Source organism: Schistosoma mansoni, chromosome W (assembly GCF_000237925.1).
Source record: "Schistosoma mansoni strain Puerto Rico chromosome W, complete genome".
Classification (NCBI taxonomy): Eukaryota; Metazoa; Platyhelminthes; class Trematoda; order Strigeidida; family Schistosomatidae; genus Schistosoma; species Schistosoma mansoni.
The window spans coordinates 53,031,995-53,054,332 of NC_031502.1; the positions used below are offsets into that span (position 1 = coordinate 53,031,995).

At 36.4% G+C, this 22,338-nt stretch overlaps 1 protein-coding gene and 3 non-coding genes across 4 annotated transcripts; 3 read left to right on the plus strand and 1 right to left on the minus strand.

Annotated features, from left to right (window-relative positions):
• Positions 1-850: 850 nt before the first annotated feature.
• Positions 851-18,758, plus strand: Smp_038140 (putative golgin IMH1; the record flags this gene model as incomplete). Its single annotated transcript, XM_018790136.1, has 7 exons — positions 851-1,567; positions 3,142-3,404; positions 5,100-5,291; positions 5,839-5,980; positions 8,454-8,627; positions 10,678-10,911; positions 17,951-18,758. 7 exons carry the CDS (start codon positions 851-853, stop codon positions 18,302-18,304), a joined length of 2,076 nt encoding a protein of 691 aa, XP_018655509.1. The 3' UTR covers positions 18,305-18,758.
• Positions 18,759-21,528: 2,770 nt separating this feature from the next.
• Positions 21,529-21,600, minus strand: Smp_tRNA_01172_Pseudo_CGA.1.1. The gene has a single exon. It is a non-coding gene (tRNA).
• On the plus strand, positions 21,530-21,601 carry Smp_tRNA_01931_Pseudo_CGA.1.1. The gene has a single exon. It is a non-coding gene (tRNA).
• Positions 21,602-22,055: 454 nt separating this feature from the next.
• Positions 22,056-22,127, plus strand: Smp_tRNA_01125_Pseudo_CGA.1.1. Its single transcript has one exon. It is a non-coding gene (tRNA).
• The last annotated feature ends 211 nt before the right edge of the window (positions 22,128-22,338 follow it).

A 22,338-nucleotide genomic window follows, 5' to 3' on the forward strand; every position in this document is an offset into this window, starting at 1 on the left:
ATGTTGTACTTCTGAATTTTTAAATGAATCTATTTGTATGAATGAAGCACAAACGTTAAAGCTTGGAAGTACATCATTAGAAAACGCTGCAGATAATGAACATAAAAGAAATTTCCGTGTATCAACTGACAATATTGGTGATAAGACGACTAAAATTCCTGTTTGTACAATTTCAGCCTCTTCTTCTTGTGAAACATTCACTAAGGATTCATTGCAGAATTCTGAAAAACATCTACATGTATCTTGTTTAAATGAAATAACTATAGTTCCTGTTAACTGTCTATGCGCTGAAACACAAGTAGACAACTTAAATAATTTTGATGGAAAGGATTCACCATTGTTACAACAGTTTAACACTGCATTACAGTCATTAAAGCTCAACAATAGAAACAATCTATCAAAAGATGAATTAAAATTAGTATTTTCTGAGTGTAACAGATTATTAGAAGAGATCAATCCCTGTTCAACTGATAATTATCATATACCTTTTAATCATTCTTCATCAAAAAGTGAAATAATAAAGCAAGAAAATTATTGTCAAACTCTATCAACAGATTTAAATCAATATTTTCACACATTAAAAACGTCTTCTACTAAACAAAAAGAAGAACATGATTCTTATCATAATAAATTTTCAAATGAATTCAAACATGTTCATTCAAATGAAGTTTGTAATGAAGAATTACATATTTTAGAAGAAAGAGTAAATGAATTAAAACATAGTGTTGAATATGCTGAATCTTCATTTAATCAATTATCAAATAAACTTACATCAGTTACTCATATAAATGAAGTGTATAATGCTAAATTATTACAATTACAAGCAAAATGTAATGATAATTCATTGGATATGATACATTCATTATCATTTGTTAAGTTGAAAAGTTTATTTTATGATTCTTTTTTATTACCATTAATTCAATACTATGAAGAAGTAAACAATAATAAACAATGTAATTTGTGTATAGATTATTTTACTTGGGATAATTTTCAAGATGATAAAGTTGCGAAGAGTTTAAACGATTTCCTTGATGAATTAAAACAAATGATAAAGTACTATTACACATTCAATAATAAATGTATTACATCTTCTGATGTATGCATTCTAACTGATTATAATGAAATAAATATTGAACAAGAGAAACTGTTGTCAGATAAATTAAAAAATAAAGAATCGGAATTAATTAGTGCAAATGAAAAGATTTTAATCTTTGAGAATTTAATTTCAGATTTAAAAAGTCAATTACAAAATTCTGAAGAAAAACTACATCGTATGAAAAATCTTTTAGTTAAAACTAAATTAGATGCAACTGAACAACAGAAGAAACTTTTAGAATTTCAAAAAAGTCAATCTGTAAATGTTGAAAATAATCAAGAATTGAATCGTCTAACTGAAAAATTATCTAATATTGAAAAGGAGAAAGAAAATTTGATGTGTAACCTGACACATTTGCGTAGTGAATTAACTCAACAACATGTCTTATGTGAAAATCTTCAAAATGATAAATGTTTAGCACTGGATAGACTTCAAAAGTTGCAAAATGAATATAATGCATACAAAGTCAAGGTAAATAATAACCCTAATAATTAAAAAAAATACTTTTTTTTCCTAACTCTAGTATTTGGTATATAAATATGATTCAGCGATTGATAAGTTGAATGTGATAATTTTGTTTAAAAGGGGGAGAAATGTGAATTTTTCGTACATGACTGTATCACAAGTGATTCCTTTCATTTATTTACCACTCTGATACTTTGTTGTTCCAAATGCACTGAATTACAGTTCAATACGTTGGGACTTGCCACTTATCGTACTAGATTGATTAGCTCCTTGATGATGTCCTCACATTTTAAAATTTTTAAATGAATGTACTTGCATCTCATTTCATAATAAAAAAAAACGTTTTAAGTCATATTAACATCATACTAATAACGAGAGAACTAGAACTAATAGTCACACATGTTGATAACATTTACGCTTGTCCAACATGACTGGGACAATGAATTATGATTCACTAGTGGAAAGAAAACAAATGAAGGATTTTCGTATGTTTCAGCTCGGTGATTACTATTGTCTCTGTTTGTTATAAACTGTCTTATCACGACCCCACCACTCTTATCGCTTAATATTCCTCGGACACTTTATTTCGCCCAAAATCAGAATACGGTTGAACAGGAACGTAATTATATTCAAATTAAATTAGGTTGAATGTGAGTAAGAATCACGGTAAGAAAAACGTCAGTATATTTATAATTTTACACGGGAAGATTCTAGAGTCTTCATTTATCCTCTAGCGCTCACTGGCTTATAAATGGCCAATCAGCGTACTCTAATACAATAATGCACGGAACATCCTTGAATCCAATCTACATCCCATTAACACTGTTATACCTACTAAGTGGAGACTCACAAACTTTATATGCTTAACTGAAAATCTACACATGATAGTAAACTGTGAGCGCTTTTTATTTTTCTCTTATGTCCATTAAGTGGGCCAGTAATAAGTGGGTACAAAGAAAGGTGAATGACGTTACTGGACAGCTCTTTTTTATTGGGAAACTACATGGCTGATAGTACGATCTTCTTTATGGTAGAACATCTCTACAAAAGAAGTTGTGTGGTGTGGTCTACTTATATCCATATAAGTAGTATATGGTGTGGGTCAGACATAGAATGTATTTTGGCAGAAGACCGATGAGGAAAGAACTGAAATGAAACGCAAACGTCTGGAAAATGCATGAGCAATGGAATAAGAGAAGAAACAGTGAAGATTGAAACAATTGGTTGTTAATTTGCAAATTGACTGTTCATTGTTTGGTAATCAGAATTTATTGAGATAGTCTGTAATCTTTGCTTAAATACATTCGATTGTCCCCAACTAGTGTTCTGTTCAAAAGAAGTTGGAATGTATTTTCAACTCAATGAAAGTCATTCATTTTTAATTTCCTCACATTAGATTGGGCTAATTTTCATTACCAACTCTTTAAGTATTGGAATACTATTTGTCGATATGTGCCGGAAAATTAAGGTTTTTGTGGATGAGATCATATATATATATATACTCAGATTGTATCAGTTTATTCAATCGATCATTTTATGTGAAAGATTTTTTCATTTCAAACTTTTGTTTCCAATCTAAGGCTCAGCATGCTCTAAGCAACGTACGCACTCTAACCAATGAGGCGAACACAACAAATACTAATAATAGTCCTAATTATGAAGGGGTGAGTACTAACCACCCTGATATTGAAAGCAGATCATTTTACTATTCAAATGAATTAGAATCAATGAAACATAATCTTTTTGACGTACAAAATAGAATGAAAGAAGCTGAATTGCATGCATCCTTAGCACAATCAGAATGTGATTTGTTAAAGAAAGAATTGATCGAAGTTAAAACAAGGTAAGTATATTTTTATTATTTCCAAATACACACTAAACAAATAAACACAAATTAATCGATGGTATTCGATTTGCATTAAGAACTAAGTAAACATCACATTCGTTTGGACTCAGTAATCAGTCAGTGTAAATATCGCCATCCTATATTAGGCCAATTGCGACCCGCATATCTGTCTCACTAGTAACGTCTTTCACAATGAAACTCAGTGATTTGGGTTCAAATCGTGCAATAAGTATCAGCTCACTAAAGTTTGTAGACACATCTCGTTGATGAATGCTAACTAAAACTAAAGTATAGGGCTTCCTGCCGATTACCTCTAACCACGACACCCAGCTATCAGTAGTCAGTCAGTCATCATTAACGTTAAGCCTAATTCACCATGATAAATCCGTCCAACGAGATCAAATTAACAAGATCAATAACAAAGGAGTTGAAACAGTTATATTGTCAAAGATAGTGAGAAGAATTAAATATTGAGAATATGATCGTAAAAGAAGGTATGTATAGAACTCAAAATCTATGGGAAAATGAAAAAGGAATTGATCTGTCTCATATCCGAGGATAGTACTCACGATATCAAGTCAATCAAACCAGTAATCGTATTACAATTGGTTGAGTGAGTTCAGTCAGCACCAAGATTTAAAACACAATGCTGGTCACTAATTAGTGATCGATCAGTCGACATAACTCGATCTCTTGACCTTTTATCGTTTCATTTTCCAACACTGTATTTGCTTTTAGATATTTGTGAATTACTAGGTTTTCTTGTTGATATCAAAAACCAACTTGAGTTAGAAATCCATCGAAAATCAGGAAGCATTGGACAGCTGTTTGTCTATACTTTTATAACATTGATCGACTCATGATCTCAGTCAAAAGTTAACAATCTCCACAACCCTATACTGATAATGATCATGTACTCACTAGTGACTAGCTTCGAGAGGTAATTCTTGGAGTTCTAGTGAGAAGCCGTAACCAGTGGAGTTCAACCGTGTCGGATTTGATGCAGTTACCCACCGAAAACAATGGAAGATGATCGCCCAGTATCGTAGATTGGTTGAAGTTAGATATTAACACCGTTGGATGCCGGCTCAGTGGTTAAGGGGTTAAGCGTTCTCGCACAAGACCGAAGTTGTTGGTTCGAGTCTCACATTCGGGATCGTAGGTGCGCACTGCTGAGGAGTCTCATAGTAGAACGAGATGGCCGTCCAGTGCTTCCAGGTTTTCAATGGTGGTCTAACGTTGATCAATTCATGATCTCAATCAAAATCCAACAATCTCCACAACCTTATACTGATCTTATGGTTTATTTTACACCAAGCAAGATAATCACTCATCTAAAATCAGATATTCCCAGAAGTTCATTGTTGGAATTTCCGGAAGCAAGTACTTCCAAAGAGCTGTAGGTATATATCAGGAATCAAGGTACAGAGGAAATTCAGTGAGGATGGATTGAGAAATGACGAAGTACTAATTAGAAACTGCATAAATAAAATAAAGTGTAGCTATTCATAAATTTATGGCTCAAAACCATACTACAGTCGAGTTACGTAAGAGTTAAAATTTATCAAATTTGTCTCCGCTTCTAAGTTTGTTTTACTGTTAACATTTTTATCAGTGTTTAATCTATTCACTTATTGATTTTTATAGTGAGCCTTTTTCTGTTTTATAGACAAGCTATGTATTTTTTCACAGACACACTGAACTGTTATGCCAATCTCAAAAACAAAAGCAATCCTTAGAGGATCAACTACTGTCGATAACTCAACAATGTGAAAATCGTCTTTCTACTGAACTTAAAGAACTAGAACAAAAGTATACTAGTCAACTACGTCATTATGAAGAGCGACTTATGTTGCAAACTCAAAAATATGAAAGTGAATTACGGTGAGAATTTTTTTTACTATGTTTATCTAATGTAATTTTGTTAAGCTTACTTTCATTTTGTAGATATTACAATATGAATTCTCACTTCAAAACTTTTTGTTCATTTTGACTTTACTCTGTTGTACGTTTAGTTGTTCCCCTTATTCAATATTGAATGTTGAATAATAGGGTACGTGCTATATCCCTAACTTTAGATTGAATAAAAAGATTGTTTCAACTTAGGCAATAAGAAATTAGTTGAAATTATCTCTCTAATTACTGAGCGATTCACAAGTTCTAATATGTAAATAAATGATAAAATAGTTCAAATTACTGTGTGTAGATAGTACAGATTGATAGGGAACATCTGATGCTTCATAATTATCTGACTTGAATAAAATTTCTATTTTCATATTCAATGATTATGTATTATACTGTCTAATGTTATCTAGCATAGATGCATAATATATATAATTGACTTGAAACCAAATATATAAGAAGAGGAAAATCGTCTAGCCGTTCCACCATCAGTTAAACAGCTTCATTATTTTTTTTTGTTTTATTTTAGTCAAGAAAGAGAATTATGGGAAACAAAGTTAGCCCGTATCATTCACGCAAACCATTCGCCCACTCAAAACTCGTACGGATACGAAAAGGCCTTTGGTCATCGACGGAATTTCTCAATACCTGATAATTTGAATCCCTTAAGTGTAAGTGTTCTGGTAACAAACATTCTAAATTGACATTAGATATGCTAAATAGTTTGTCACTAGTAATCTTAGTTCATAGTACACCTCTGTCTAAGAGTATACATAATTGTTGGTGTGTTTTCTGTTTCGACAACTTATAATGTTTCTGTTTGATGTTAATTTCATACATACTACTTTGATCCATCGTTTATTCTTGCTGTTTATATCAGATATTTCTTTCATGTCAGTTCGTTGCAGCTCATCGATATATAGCTTTGTCTGTATTTGTTACTGAGGGTTAAATAGCAGTTTAATGTCATTTTAAGTATTTAGAATTTTTATACTACTTATACTAATGTGATGTGTGCTACTGATATCGACAGATATAAGTAGTGTGTATCATCAATCGAAAGTGAAATGCCTGACAGCATATGTTTAAGAAGATCGAAGAAAAGAGAACGAGGACAGAGAGTAATTGGTAAGGAAACGAAAAAACAATAAAGTCTGAGACGATTGATTGACATTTTGCAAATGAAGTGTTTACTGTATGGTTCTCAGATTTTACTAAGACGTTCTGTAATTTTGTATTCAAATACATTCGATTGTCCCCACTGGTGTTCTCGTTTACTACACTAAGAGAACAGAAATATATCAACACAAGATTCAAAACAGAAGTAAATCAACAGTATATCTTACAATATCCATTTTTCATGAGCTTTGGAATATAGAGAAACGTATTGTTGGGTGGAATACTAATCAGTCTTGTGTCTGTGACTTGATTTCGTCGATAGCCATCTTTAAAAGAAGCAAAGCAGATTCAGAATTAAAATGTTTACATAATGTATTCTACTAGTGCTTCGTCATTTTAAAGCCTCATATCTATAAAAAAGGTAAGATATATTTGGCAACTTCTGTATATATTGACGACATCTTTCTAAATATCTACTCGTTTGATAAATTTTACTCACTCTAATTCCGCTATCGTTGTCAAAACTTGTATGTTCAGCATGTCGAGCTGTTTAAGAAGAGCAGAAAATTGGTCACTTTTGTGGCACTATCGTATCTATTTATTACTGTATTGTTTCGAGGCGATGGTTTTTAATCAGAACACTCGACTTAAAATTGATTACTTGTAAGTTGAAATACCGCTCCATGTACTTCAGTTTAGGGCGGTCAATAATATCACTAAACTAGATTGTTACATCGTGCGCTGCTAGGATCACCCCACTGCCAACACTAGTTGGTCACCATCCACCGTCAACTTTGCCAGTCTAGATTTCTGCAACGCCTCCTAACAGTCCTCTGGGTTGTCAACATCTGTAACCGACCGTTCCGTAACGGCCTCCCACTCTATTTTTCCGTCGGCATCCTCTATGCTTTCATGCGCTGCCTTTACCCTGCATCTCAGCAGCTTCCTCAGAACCTCCGTATTCACCTTGGGCTCCCCAACTCCCACCAGTCCCTCAACATCCGCACACTTCTCCAGGAAAGTCTGTACATCCCCTTCTTTAAACTTTCATGGTCACGGAGTCTTCATGCTATGTAGAAGCAGCGACACCAATCGTAAAAGATGAAGACATAGACAGGCGAAAACTAGTTGTACCATCCAAAATTACACTACAAAATATGAAACCAATACATTAAATACACCGTTTGCTTATCTTCCTTGAGTTGTCCCTTACGAATTCCATCGTTTTTCCATTCATGTTGTTACTCCGATTGCTCTCTGTTTTCCTTTTTTTTCTTATTTCCCTTTTCTCCCAGTAAGAATTCCACTTCCAATCCCTGCTGCATACTACTTATATCTATCCGCATAGGTAGCGCACACCACAGTACTATCAAAAATAGGTTGAGGAAACTAGAGGAATAGTGTAATGACTATGATAACTAACAGCCACAAGTGAAATATTAATCAGATTGTAGGGCACATATACTACTGAGAGTATAGAAGCAACCCATATATTACTATAATTCACAGTAATTAAAGTATTATTGTTCTGCAACAAGTAGAGCTAAATTAAGCAACTGTTGTAGACTTGTCTGATTCAGTGAATAACATTACTTCCTTATTGTTAGATCACTGTTTTAGAAAATTCCATGATAATGCACTGTTCCTGCAATTATGTAAGGTGAGAAACTTAGTTACGTTCATCCCAAACATGCAGCTAATCCATGTCAGGTAGAGACAGGTATCTACCTCAGTACATTGGAAGTTGGTCGCGCAATTTCGTGGATTGGTTGAGGTTAGACATTAACACCGTTGGATGCCAGCTCAGTGGTCTATCGGTTAGGGGCTCTGGCTCGAGACTGGTAGGTCCTGGGTTCGAATCTCGCGAGTGCGGGGTCGTGGATGCGCACTGCTGAGGAGTCCCATGATAGGACGAAACGGCCGTCCAGTGCTTCCAGGTTTTCCATGGTGGTCTAGCTTCAATTGACTCATGATCTTAACTATAATATAAAAGAGTTAGTTTTTCATGAAATGTTTTTTTTTCAGGCAAACTCGCACCGTAAAAGAGTTCAAGGAGATGGAGCCGATAATTCTATGATTTCCTCCACGGAATCTGATACAGAATCAGATCATGCAGTTAGGAATTGCTCTCTAAGTCACAGTGGCAGTGAGCATTATTCATTGGCAGATGAAGAAAACTCTAAGAAGTCTGTACATCAAGTGAGTTATTCGTTGTATTACGTCGTTGCATAACTAAGTATTAGTTACAACTTATAAAAATAGCTTGCTCTACAGCTCACGTTTTTCTGGATTGATAAGCTTCTCTCCAAATCGGACATAACTAATGTAAGATGGCACCAGCTCAAAGGTGTCTAAAAAGAGAAATCGTCTATTATTTTCTTTCTCATCAGTATGTACTATAGCATTGTGTTCGCTATTGAGTCCATCTAGACATACTACATGGCCAAATTGATTGTCATTGGAAAAACAAACCCCGTGATTCCATATAGGCCTGAACATTTCAAAATCGATTACATCACATCCTGCCGCATTTACCAGTTCACATGTTTGTGTGGGTACATGTACATAGGGAGGAGTTATCGAATGATACAAATAAGGGTGCCTGGATGGCTTGCGAATCAGTAAGTCTCAGGTGCTCCGATAAACGTAAGAGTTAAAAAACTATATTCACTTGTATCAAAACATTTAGTTGAAACCTGTCATAGAATTGACATTAACACAGCTTTTTAAGCGTCGCATAAAAATTTCAAAGAACGGATTCTCATGTTTATAGAAGCCTTGGCTATTGGGAAATCCAAACCCCCATTTATGTGTACAAAAACAATCTTTCGTAACGTTGAACCTACTTCCGTAATATTTAAGACATTTTACGGCTTGGGGTCGTGTGACAACCCCCTATTATTTTTATATTATGTTGACTTGTAATAATGGGAGAAGAATACAGGGGATCTCAATGCTACTCCGTATTTTTGTTTATATGAGCTCTTCCTACATGTGGAGAAAAGTTAAGTTTAAACAGTTTTCAGAATTTTATAGTGTTTAATAAACATTTTCCAGTAGACTATTTACGAAGTTTAGACATCCTCAAATATACAACATCATTACTTACCACAGTTTCGTTTTCTAATGTAATTAATCCCAATATTTTTCACTCGAAGTTGTAAGAATCCTAAATCGATGTGTATATTGATTGTTGTCGGGGTTTTAATTTACCATCTAAGTATTTAAATAGGGAATATTTCTCCACTCTTTTGCTTTTTATCTAGTTACATTTCACTCTTACAGTGTTTATCTAAACTATACTTAAACGCTTTTGTGCTTGGTTGTTCTCTTGTCTGTAATGGAGCTGTTATCTAGTAATTACTTTTTATCTTAACGTTTGTTTACTTTTGATTATTTTTCTTAATAACTAGCTACTCTATACCTAATCAGTACACAAGAATTGAATTTAACGTCTTTTTCAAACTTTGTCGCATTTATCTTTTATTGCTTTTGTCTAGGTTTTTGTAAACCAATGGATTTTAAGATCCAGCTTCTACTTTTTAATCAATCTATCTTCTTATAATTGTGCGAGAAATGGTATTATAAATAGTTTAATTGGCTAACGAACAGATCCTGAAAACTATTAGTTACCAAAATCACTATATTTCCTCACATTGCATTCAGTATCATACAAATGTTTAGCTATGAACAATAGCTTAGGTTTTCTAACACCTAAACCTTCAACCACATGTCTGCAAATTCAAATACACCTCCCGCATCTCTTTCCACCTTGGCAATCGTGTAATATCACTTCTTGAAGTTCGACTGAATGAACACAGCGATTCACACTTCACTTGTAATGTACCTAATTATTCTCTACCCTAGTTACCAACAGTTGATATGACGAATAAATGCTCACTTTTGTTGAGTTACTCTATGTAACTTTAGAAATCAGCTTAAATTGACTCACGAATCCAACCATTAAACTACTACAATCTCCACAAACTCCTGTTCTGATAAGAATGCGATTTATTGGGCTAGACTTTAATTTATGCACTTTGTTGAATAATTCAAGGGTAGAGTTAAAAAAAACCCAGTATAATCACTGTACTAGCAACTCTTAACATATCATGTGACTGGCCCTTATCTTTTTGGTATAATTACAGATTGATTGATATTGATGTTTAGACTGTATAGTTTTCAAGATTAATCTGGCCATGGTCATTAAAATATATTGATCTATCTTTGACCAATTATCTTTTTTCAGATCACTATACCTACTTTGGAACAGCTTCTTAATCATCCCAATCAATATTCACCATACGAAAATATGTCATCTCAGCATTCTGTTAAATCATTTCAAGAAGTTCGTAATGTTCAACCTAATCAATTAGCTGGTTTACAGTCTGCTTTAACTAATCAACAACGTCGAGTTGAATATCTTTCTGAATTGTTGAGTGAAAGTGAAACAAATGTAACTCGTTTATTTGAACAAAACAAAGTGAGCTTGATACTTGCATATTGCATGTTATTATTATATTTTAAAGAACTGTTTAATATAACACATTATCATAGGACAATTAGCCGGGAAAGATTTTTGGTATTTGTATGGTTGTTACACATGATTGAACTGTACTATTCATGCTGTAAAAAGCTTGGATGGTTTTTGGTTCCTAAATGTGAAACTGCCCTCTCACGGAGTATATTTCTAGTTGTAAAATTAATATACGCAAATTTTATTTATAATCGATGCACAGAAATATTTTATGTAATAAAAATGATACCCAACAATGTAAGTACTTCCACTTAAAAAAATGCAAATTCAATAATCCCCATAGCAAAATGTAGAACTTGATCAATTTGAAAAACTGATTTTAGGCTTCGAATTTTATCGCTACGTGTGCTCTTCATATGACTCTGACTGACACAAGTGTAGACTAAGTAACTTCACAGTTCTTTTCGTATTGACTCTCTACTTTGGTATTAATTGCAGCCTTCTATTACTGGAATAGTTAACTTTGAGAAATATCAAATTTTGTAATCGACTTGAGATCGTAAGTACAACTGTCCTGTCTATTAGTTAAGATTTAATCTGTTTCAGTATTTCATATTTTGCAACCGTATTCATTCACTTTGTGTATATAATTCAACTAATCTAAATTCCTTACTAACGTCAAGCTTGTATTATAGTCAAAACACTGACAGATGGCTAACCATTTCACACAGTTTTTTACTTAAAAATATTCTCTACATATCATTCAAGATAATATTGTAGTATTGATTTGTAAATGTAAGTTTTAACAATAGATTTTTGTGAAGTAACTTGCAACATCTGTAATAAAAACCACTTTATCTATGGGTCAACTAAAGTCAGTCAGTCAGTCACAACGTAGAACTTCGTACGTACGTACATCAGTTCGAGTTGCCATACCACATTAGCACAGAGATGCAGTTGTCGATTCAAATCCCATAGTGGTAGAAGTAGTAGGAGTATAATCAGAAATCCAAAAGATTAGGGGTTTCAAGAAATTATTGAAGGAGTATAGTACAGTGAAATAAATTTGGAAAGAGAAAAAGATAAAGACATGAGGAATTCAGAAGATTAGAATTTGGTAGAACACAAAGAGTGGATGCATCTTCGCCATTGCAAACGATTTTGAGCCATGTCATTCAAGGTCTCTAACCATCGGTTGCTGTCATCTCGCGAATCCCAACCAGGTAGTCTACACCTACCAACATGGCCCAGTCCACTTGTCAGTGACTTCATTGATTTGTGCCACGTTTTGGTCTGGCCACCCCTAGCTTTCTTCCAACCTACTCCTACACCATGAAACATTGCACGTCGGGGCAGTCGGTGGTCGGGCATACGTAACACATGTCCCAGCCATCTCAACTGATGAAGTTTCACTACTTCATCAATCGATTTGCCATCCCTACCTAGTACTCGTTTCCTAACAACTGCATTACTTACCCGGTGGTCCCAGGATATACGAGCAATGCTTCGAAGACACCTATGATCGAACACTAGTAGCCTACGAATATCCTCTACTCTTATTGGCCATGTTTCACTGCCATAGAGTAGGACGGAGCGAACTGCTGCACAGTAAACCCGTCCTTTGGTTGCTAGACGGATATCTCGCCTACGCCATAAATGACGCAAGTTGGCGAAAGCTAGACGAGCCTTCTGTATCCGTGCTGAGATTTCGTCACATACCAGACCACAAGGGCTGATGAGACTTCCAAGATAAGTGAAGTGGTCTACACGCTCAACTACTTCACTCCCTATCATTAGTTCAGGTGTCGATGCAACCCAATCCTGAAGTAACATTTTGCACTTCGAGGGAGAGAATCGCATTCCGAACATGCCTGCATAGTTGCTTATAGTGGTCAGAAGACTCTGCATGTTGTCAGCGTCTTCACCGAGTAAAACTATGTCGTCGGCGTATTCTAAGTCGACAAGTGAGTCTCCTGGTAAAAGTTCAACTCCTGGAGGTTTAGCTGATGAAAGTGCTATCTCTAAAAGTAAGTCAATGACAAAGTTAAACAAGAATGGGGAGAGTGAACAGCCCTGACGAACGCCACTTGTGGTAATCAGTTCTGATGACAGTTCGCCATAGGCTCTAACTCGACCAGTTGTGCTCGAGTAGAGAGCCTTTATGAGGTTAATGTACTTCTTTGGTACTCCTTTCAGTGACAAACATTGCCATAGAACCTCACGATCAACAGAGTCAAATGCCGCCTTAAGGTCAAGAAATACTACTATTGTGGGACGTCTGAATTTGTGTCTATGTTCTAGGACCTGACGTAGGGTGAATATCTGGTCTATGCAACCACGTCCAGGTCGAAAACCAGCTTGGTTTTCTCTAGTCTGCTCTTCACGAGCTTTGGTTAGGCGACCTAGTATTATTGAAGCTAATATTTTAGACACTATATTAGTCAAACTGATCCCTCTGTGATTGTCACAAGAGGACTTTTGTCCTTTCTTATAAACTGGCACAATCAGTGATTGGGACCAGTCAGATGGAATTACGTCCAGTTCCCAGATTCTACCTAAGACCTCAGTCAATCTCACTGCTAGTACTGGACCACCATCCTTAAAAATCTCAGGGGTCAACCTGTCAGGGCCTGCTGCTCTCCCTCGCTTCAGATTTCCTATAGCTTTTTCAACCTCACAGAGGGTTGGAGGACTTACATCAATTTGCCATTCAGGACGACTGGGGATCGTGGGTAATTGAAGTGTGGCTGAAGGCCAGTTGAACTGATCCCTAAAGTGTTCTGCCCATCGATCCAACCTCCTGGATTGAGAATGAATTATATGCCCATCTTTATCTGAGATGGTTTCACTGATATTCGGGTTCCTAATACCGGTTTCTTTAACGAGTCTGAATAGCTGCCTACTGTTACCTATTGCCGCTGCCTTTTCCATCTCTCTTGCTTTCGCTACCCACCACTGTTCACGATCATTACGTAGACTTCTTATAAGCCTGCGCTTAAGTTGACTCCGCTCTTCGTTATGCTCAGAGCCAGGTGGGATGAGTTTACGAGCATCTATCAGTGCGGTAGATGCTGCCGAGATCCATTGTTTCTCCCTAACGTTATGGTTTACCTTATTAGCGGATATCACTGCTGATTCCACAGCTTTTCGGATGTCATTCCACGCTGCCTCGGGGTGGACACAACTTACATGGCTGCCTAACTGTTTTTCTAGTTGTTCCTGAAATATATTCTTAGCTTGCCTACCATTAAGTAGAACCCTTAGAGGCTTCCCTGCAGTGTCTTTCCTACGTCCAGTAAGACGCAGACAAATACGTGCTCGCACTAGAGCATGATCTGAATCTAAGCATGTGCCCCAGAATGAGCGACAGTCTTCTATCGAGCCCCTCCATCGGTGGCTGATAGCGATGTGATCTAATTGGGTCCAACGTTGGGACGAATTCGGGGGTCGCCAGGTCAAAAGATGTTTTTCCTTATGCTTAAAGTTAGTATTTGCAAGAAATAGGCGGTTATCTGAGCATAGCTGCAACAGACGGTCGCCATTATCTGTTCTTTTCGCCATGACACCATAAGATCCACCCAGGTGTCCTTCCCTTTCACTTAGTTTACCTACTTGAGCATTAAAGTCACCTGCTACTATTACTACATCAGAACGCCTAGCTTCTCGGAGAAGGTCAGAAAGTTTCCTGTAGAACTCATCTTTTATATCGTCTGAGCTGCAGTCAGTGGGAGAGTAGGCAGAGACGACGAAGAGGCAACGACGAATTTCCCTATCTTTCCGAGTCCTTACTGATCCGTTTAGTCGAACAGCGCATAGACGACTGTCTACTGGGATCCAGTCTAAAAGAGCTAGTTCTGCCCTAGGACTTAATGCTATACCTACTCCAGCGAGGCCACGGGAAGCAGCGTCAGGGCTTCCAGATACACGGAGCGTGTATCGAGATGAAACTTTATTTTGATTAGGTGCGGTCAAATGAATGACACTACTCGGATCTTGTATGCGCGTTTCGGAGACGCAGCACACATCGATGGTGTAAGATTCTAGAGTTCTAGCTAAGGAAGCCTGTTGTCCTATTTGGCACAATGTTCGGACATTAAAAGTTCCTATATGTAGTTTAGAGCGTGGTTTCAAGAGACCAGGAATAACGTTCTGTGTACTCGAATCGTTTGCCCTAGCGGTGCGACGCGATAAAAGGACGTGGGAAGGGTTAGTCGAGGAGATAACAGAGTTATTAGGTGTAGGAAGGATTTGAAAGCGACCAACTTGGTCTTGTGTGCAGTTAAGGGTATGAGGGCTAGTATCACTTCCCGGCTGCCCACACCGTGGAAGGGTATTTCTTGAGGGACCTGAAAAAGAAGTTGGATTAGTGTTGGTCTTAACGACCTGGGAGCGTGACCGCAGTGCCCAAGGGACATCTGCTTGAGGCCGGTCACGCACGGCCTTTTTGTGGGGGATTTTTGACGTGTTAGCTCCGTTCTTCAAAAGTCCTTACCGCCGGAGACGGAAATCCGTGGGATAAGGCGAGGTGTGCATTTTTAGGGTCGACCTTTTCTAACCCCACCCCTCCTTGTGGGAAGGCAGCATCGCTGTCATGCTGGTTGTCTGAAGGAAACACCTTACTGCTTTCACACCTCTGTACAGTCAGCAGTACGACTTCGCCTTCGGACCTTGGGATTGCTGCTTTTAGTCTCACCGCTCTTCAACCGACCTGTCTGGCATGGTAGGACCTTGAGGAACGATTGTTCCAGCCAGCATAGCTCGATTGGATCATCACGATAGGCAAGCCCGACCACCACGTCAAGGTAGCAGCAACGGTCGGGAGGGTCAACTAAAAGTAACATATTTCACACACTCGCAACAACTTTGTTGTCCTTCGATAGAACAAGCGTTTTCACTAAAACCTGAGGGATCAGCACTTTCCAGTCTGGATGTTACTATACAACCTTTTATATCAATTCCCGGATATATACGAGGTGTTCTACTGTCTCCTCTATTGTAAATAAAGGCTTTTTCACTCCAAATTGGGTTACTTGACACAAACAGTCCGAACTACACAATCTTTTTCAAAATCCTTGTCACTAGTGGCTATGAGTATCATCACACAAAACAATCTGTTTCTTGTCGAGAATAATTATCAGTTCATCAGTTGTATGAATTATCATATGGTTGGCTAAGATGACAAGACATCTACATGGTACTTTTGTAACACCAACTCAGCAAATAGTTGGTCTTGACAGTTTGCTCCTATCACCTATCCAGCGAATAGTATTTGGGCATAAAAACGGTATTGCATAACATGATAAAGTTTGACACCAACTCACTGATGAGAAAATTAACCATTTTGCCAGCAGTTGCGTTTGAAGAGGAGTGTTGAACGTTAGCTGCTCATGAAGTGAATGTGTATACTCCGACCATGATGATTCCAATATGGCAGTTGTCGCTTAGCAGATGCATCAAAATGGCAACTTAAATATTGTTCCCTTTTTTAGAGGAAAGTGTCAGGATTGTTTTCAAGAACTTAATATATCTAAAATTACCCTGAGTTTAACGTGAGGGCAACGATAATATCAACAGCTTCTCTTTAACTAGCGAATACCTGCTGCAATACTCATCACAGTACCCTCTGAATACAACAGATGGCTGATAAATTTTCGATTGGTGGCGGTAGCAAAAACTATAACGGATAAAAACGTAACATCACAAAGTTGTGACTGTATCAAATTAAATTATTCAGTTAAAGTGAGTTGGCGATTTTGTCCTCTTTAGTATTTAGTACAAGCACATAGCGCTCTTTGTATGCAAAAAATGTAAATTGAGGGTCCAATGAAATAGTTAATCTAGAAACCTCAGCGCATTGCAAACGAGTTTTTTAATAATTAGGTTGCGTATTTGAACGCAAACTTACATTTTGATTGATACTTACTGAAATGTTAGCATTCCTAGCTCCAAAATGCATTAAACATACTAGTAGCTAGCTTAATATACTTAGTACTTTTGTGTTTCTTCTCTAGTAAATTAATTTCTTATGTGCAATTCAATCTGAATTGATCTATAAGAACCAACTTGGTGACTAATATCGTATCAAACTTTCTAGTTTTTACTTAAATTTTATCGACATGCCACCACTTCAATTCTTCCAATTGTATTGTGTTGGGAATTTTAGATCCCCAGAACTCACTTGGTAAATGTCTTATTTTTGTAATTTTATTTCGGAAACTTGGATTTCTTGTTTTCTCGCCAAAGCACCCGTTTTCACCTTCATGTCGTAGTTCCCACTTGGGAGGACCTTAAATGTTATTGGTTTTCTGTCTCTTTTAATATGCTATTTTGTAACGTTCCCCAAGGACATTTTTATGATATATATATATACATATATATATATATATATATATATATATATATATATAAATCTGGATGCCCTGGACGACGCTCAAACTCTAGACTACTAAGCAGGTTTTCAATGATGGTCTAACATTGATTGATTCATGATCTCAATCAAAAGTTAACAATCTCCACAACCCCGTGAATATGAATCCTTTAGTTTTTTTTATGTAACTGCTTAAAACCTGCTTTTCATGTAGCTAGATACTACAGTAACTTCACGATTATATTCTTCTTAATAGTATTAATGTAATTTTTAAATAATCACTTTGTAATAATGACCATAAAAAGATTATCTGTTTCAATTGAAAAACTTGAAAGTATTCAGCAAATACCGGTTCATATTCCGATATGTGTTATTTATCTAATAGATTAACTAGGTGGAGGGAGATATCACAATTGTTCAAATTTAACTGTTATGATAAAACTAAATTGAATTAAAGAATTTCAACTATTCAATGTAGGTCAGTTTGTAGACGAAATCGGCCTTCATAAGTAAATCCATATTATGACCACTAATTTACTCTAGATTACTTTTATTCTCAATATTCTACTAACCAATTATATCGATTATTGTTTCAAACAACTGTCATGTTAACTGGTAATCAACAATCCACTAATCATTATTAACTTCAACTGTATAGCTGATTTTTATTTAATTTAGCTGTTAAAAGAAGAAATTCGACGTCTTGAAAATAACTCCAATCCTATATTAAAAGTGCAATGTACAGAAAATCAAGATATCTTGGAATCGAACAACTCTCATCATAGTAACACTAGTGTACTTGTTGAACATTTGAAAGACCTCTTACTGAAAGTTATAACACTACCCAAACAATCTTCAGAACGTAATCATCTCATGCGTGCGTTGGCTACATTTCTTTCTTTAAAATCAAACGAGTTTAAATTATTAGAAGACGGTTTAAATCACAGTGTTACTTGTTCCATATCTAATCAACAACAAAATCTCTCTTCCGATTGGAGTAGTTATATCTCTGCAGTTTGGCGTCGTCCGTAAAGAACAATATTAAAGAAAGAAAGCGTGCAGTATTTCTTTCAGAACAACTTTCTGTGATAAATATGTATTCCTAGTGGCATATTTTTAATTTATTAGTTGTGTAATGTCCCCCCATTGAAGAAATATTTAAAAGTCAAATTAACTTCTTCCAATTTTTCATCTATTGATTTTGTAATCATGATCATTATAGCGTTCTTGTTGTCCTATCACATCACTTTGAGTAACTCCGTTTGGTTATTTTTTAAAATTAAAAGCAGTTAGTGTGATACATTCTCTATTTATCTAAACTATTTTTCATATGTACGTATTATTATCTCACTGCTTTGAGAGATAAGAAGTTTTTTCTTCACTTTCATTCTTAAAAATGGGTCTTTTCGATGGTTGTGGAGCATAAATTCCTTAACGAAAATATAATTGCAATATGTTACAAGAAATATATCTTACTTCACATTCGGCACTTAATTTCTAGGATGACTGACAAAGTATACTTTCGCAATGTCGCTTCATAACAAAATCTTAAACGTAGCAAGTGTTCCCCCTTACACTCTCCGCTTCTGGTAATTGACTTTTTACTCTTATACAACTGAAGTTAGAGTACGATGTTTTGCGCTAATGAATTGTAGTCCGGATAAGTTCTACTAACAAATAAATGGTCTTCTCAATAAAGTGCTTCCGGTCAATATTTTCGAAGTGCTAAGTGGAGACTTAGATTTGCAGATCGGGCGCCTAACTACGGGAGAGTAGCATGGGCGGTCAACGATTGCGCGATGTTCGCAGGTCAGATAACGGTGACCCTCTCCTGCAACTCTGATCGGACTAGTCTGTTCCCGACCAGGACCATGTCCTAGTGCAGTCACCAAAATTTGTGCTGTCTAGCGTCCTTTCAGCAACTCAAAACGGAATTCAGAACAATCTCACCAGGATCACCTGCCCCTGAGGTGGTTGTGTACGAGACTGCCGATCTTTTTGGAATAACTATCTGGGACCGGATCATGGCCCGGTTTGCACCAAACTTAACCTGGGCTTTAGTGCCCATCAAACGCCTAGTCTTGAACTGACTGATACCAGCAAATTGACTGTAACTTGTGTTACAACCAGATATCAATGTAAGGTTCAAGACTAGCAGTCAGTTCACCGAAAAGTATGTGTGAGCATTGTGCGTCTTCATAACTCCAAGTCGCTTGCGGCTCAGCAAACTCACGCCTATAAGCACTAGGTTTCTGCAAGTTCACCCATCCACTCCGACGATGACACAGATCTTTACTAACTTTATGAAGTTAGCGAAGTGCCGAGAAACGTGGTAGTCTAAGCGTGCAAACGACTTGGAAGCAGTAACTGCATTTGGTTACTGTATGGAGTTGCTTGAGCTCACTCGAACATTCGGTAACAAGATTGACGTGTGAAACAATTTGTGAAGTTTGTGGAACGCCACTTACTAGTATCCAACGTCTTGGGTGACGGGGAGTGTTCTCAAGAAACAGTTCAACTGGTCTGTTGCGCCTACGAGAAACACCGATTAGATTGTCCTTCCTGGTTGATGAATACTGATCCACTTAATAGGTCGAAAATCAGTCAGGAACCTCAACTGCTGAAGCCCCGTGAGTTACCAGGTCCATGCTATCTAATTCCGGCTATTTTTAAGGATAGTAACAAACTTATAATCAGGTAGCTGATTGGATTGTTTGGAAATATTTAGGAATCGGAGTATTCTGATCGCCTTGAGTATAGTAATATAGAACCTGTGAAAGTTAATGGTCCTAATTTGCGTTATCACTGGAAAAACATGCGAATTCGGCGTGGTAAATTTGAAAGTATCATCTCCAGTAATCCAGGGTTATAGGAATAGGTCCCATTGATTCAGCTTGAAAGACGGCACGAAGACTAACATTCTTATTCAGGAAAATACATCAGTCACTTTTACGCATATTAACTGTCAGCTATGTGCCTAATTATGCAGGTAAACTCTGTTCCACTTGTGTGTCGCCTGATTTCGTTTGAGTACTAGGTAAAAATTACTATAATCTCCGCGCGACTGTTACTCATTTGTCGCATTTTTCACTACTGGTCAATGTCTGTTCTGCTTTCTTTTCGAAATGACTATAATAATTTGTTAATCATGTATCATTTTTACTAAAGCTTTACACAGATTAACTCAACGATAATACAAGAAGTGCTCGAATAAACTCTTGTAAGAAAATGAAAATGTTTTCTGTGGACGAAGATGAAATTATTTGTAATTTATCAACTACTTTATATTCTGTGCACAAGATTATTTAAATTTCTATCGATTCCATATCCATTCTTTTCAAACAAATGAATAAACAAAACCTTTATATGATAAAAGAAAATATTTTTAAGAATTTTTTTGAAAACAAAAACTTATTTAAAATAATCCAATTGACAAATAGTAATTAATTAAAACATTGTGTAGGGAAATAAGGAGAATAGATTAAGCTTTACCTATAAAATGGGTCATCACAACAAAACCTATTGTGTAATTAAAGTGAACAGAAAAAGAGTGTGTGTGTAATAAGAACATAAGGTAGATGAAAAAAGTATCTTCCAAATCATCGAGTTGTTTATATTGGTTACGAGGGAATCAAGGTCAAAAGATTGTATATATATATATTTTTTATATATCAATGTAAGTCACTATTTAAGCAAGACAAACAAAAACAATCGATTTGTATTAGTTTACTAGAAGAAACAGTATTTATTGGATTGTAGGTAAGTGGAAAGAAAAGAAGCTACAAATACAAACATTTTTACATACATTTAAAACGGACTACTGGAATTAAAATGCTGTCCCGATAAGACAAAAGATTTAAATTTATATGGTAGAAAATTGAACATGAATTATAATGTCAAATATTTGATTATTCACTTTTAAATATATCACAGTTGATCTATGAGAACAATGAAATGTATGAGGTGACATGATAATTTGTTTGTATTTTCTATAAGATATGCACATTTGACGACAGTTAAATTCTTCCAAACAATCGGACAGTTAGCTGACAATTTTTATGGATTCAGTGGACTTTTGCCAAGATATAATGAAGTTAACTGACTTTTAACCTGAAATTGAAACGAATAAATATATCATGTATTTATAGAGTTGAGATCATGAGTCAATTGAAGCTAGACCACCATGGAAAACCTGGAAGCACTGGACGGCCGTTTCGTCCTATTATGGGACTCCTCAGCAGTGCGCATCCACGAACCCACTCTCGCGGGATTCGAACCCAGGACCTACCAGTTTCGAGCCGAAGCCCTTAACCGATAGACCACTGAGCTGGCATCCAACGGTGTTAATGTCTAACTTCAACTGATTCACGAAATTGAGCAACCATTCACCAATGTCATCAGTGAGTTACTATCTCACAACAGACCTGGTTGAACTCCACCGGTTACTGCTTCGTGGTTCGTGGATGTGCACTGCTGAGGAGTCCCATAATAGGACGAAACGGCCGTCCAGTGCTTCCAGGTTTTCCATGGTGGTCTAGCTTCAATTGACTCATGATCTCAACTCTATAAGTTACTAAAATCTCCACAAAACCCCTTCTGATAATGATCATGTGCTCACTAGTGACTGACTCCTTGAGGTATTTCCTGGAGTTCTAGTGAGAAGCAGTAACCGGTGGAGTTCAACCAGGTCTGTTGTGAGATAGTAACTCACTGATGACATTGGTGAATGGTTGCTCAATTTCGTGAATCAGTTGAAGTTAGACATTAACACCGTTGGATGCCAGCTCAGTGGTCTATCGGTTAAGGGCTTCGGCTCGAAACTGGTAGGTCCTGGGTTCGAATCCCGAGAGAGTGGGTTCGTGGATGCGCACTGCTGAGGAGTCCCATGATAGGACGAAACGGCCGTCCAGTGCTTCCAGGTTTTCCATGGTGGTCTAGCTTCAATTGACTCATGATCTCAACTCTATAAATTACTAAGAAATCTCCACAAAACCCCTTCTGATATCATGTATTGTCAATGAACTTTTAAGATTGGTAGAAATCCAATTTTAGTTAGCAAAGTAAGC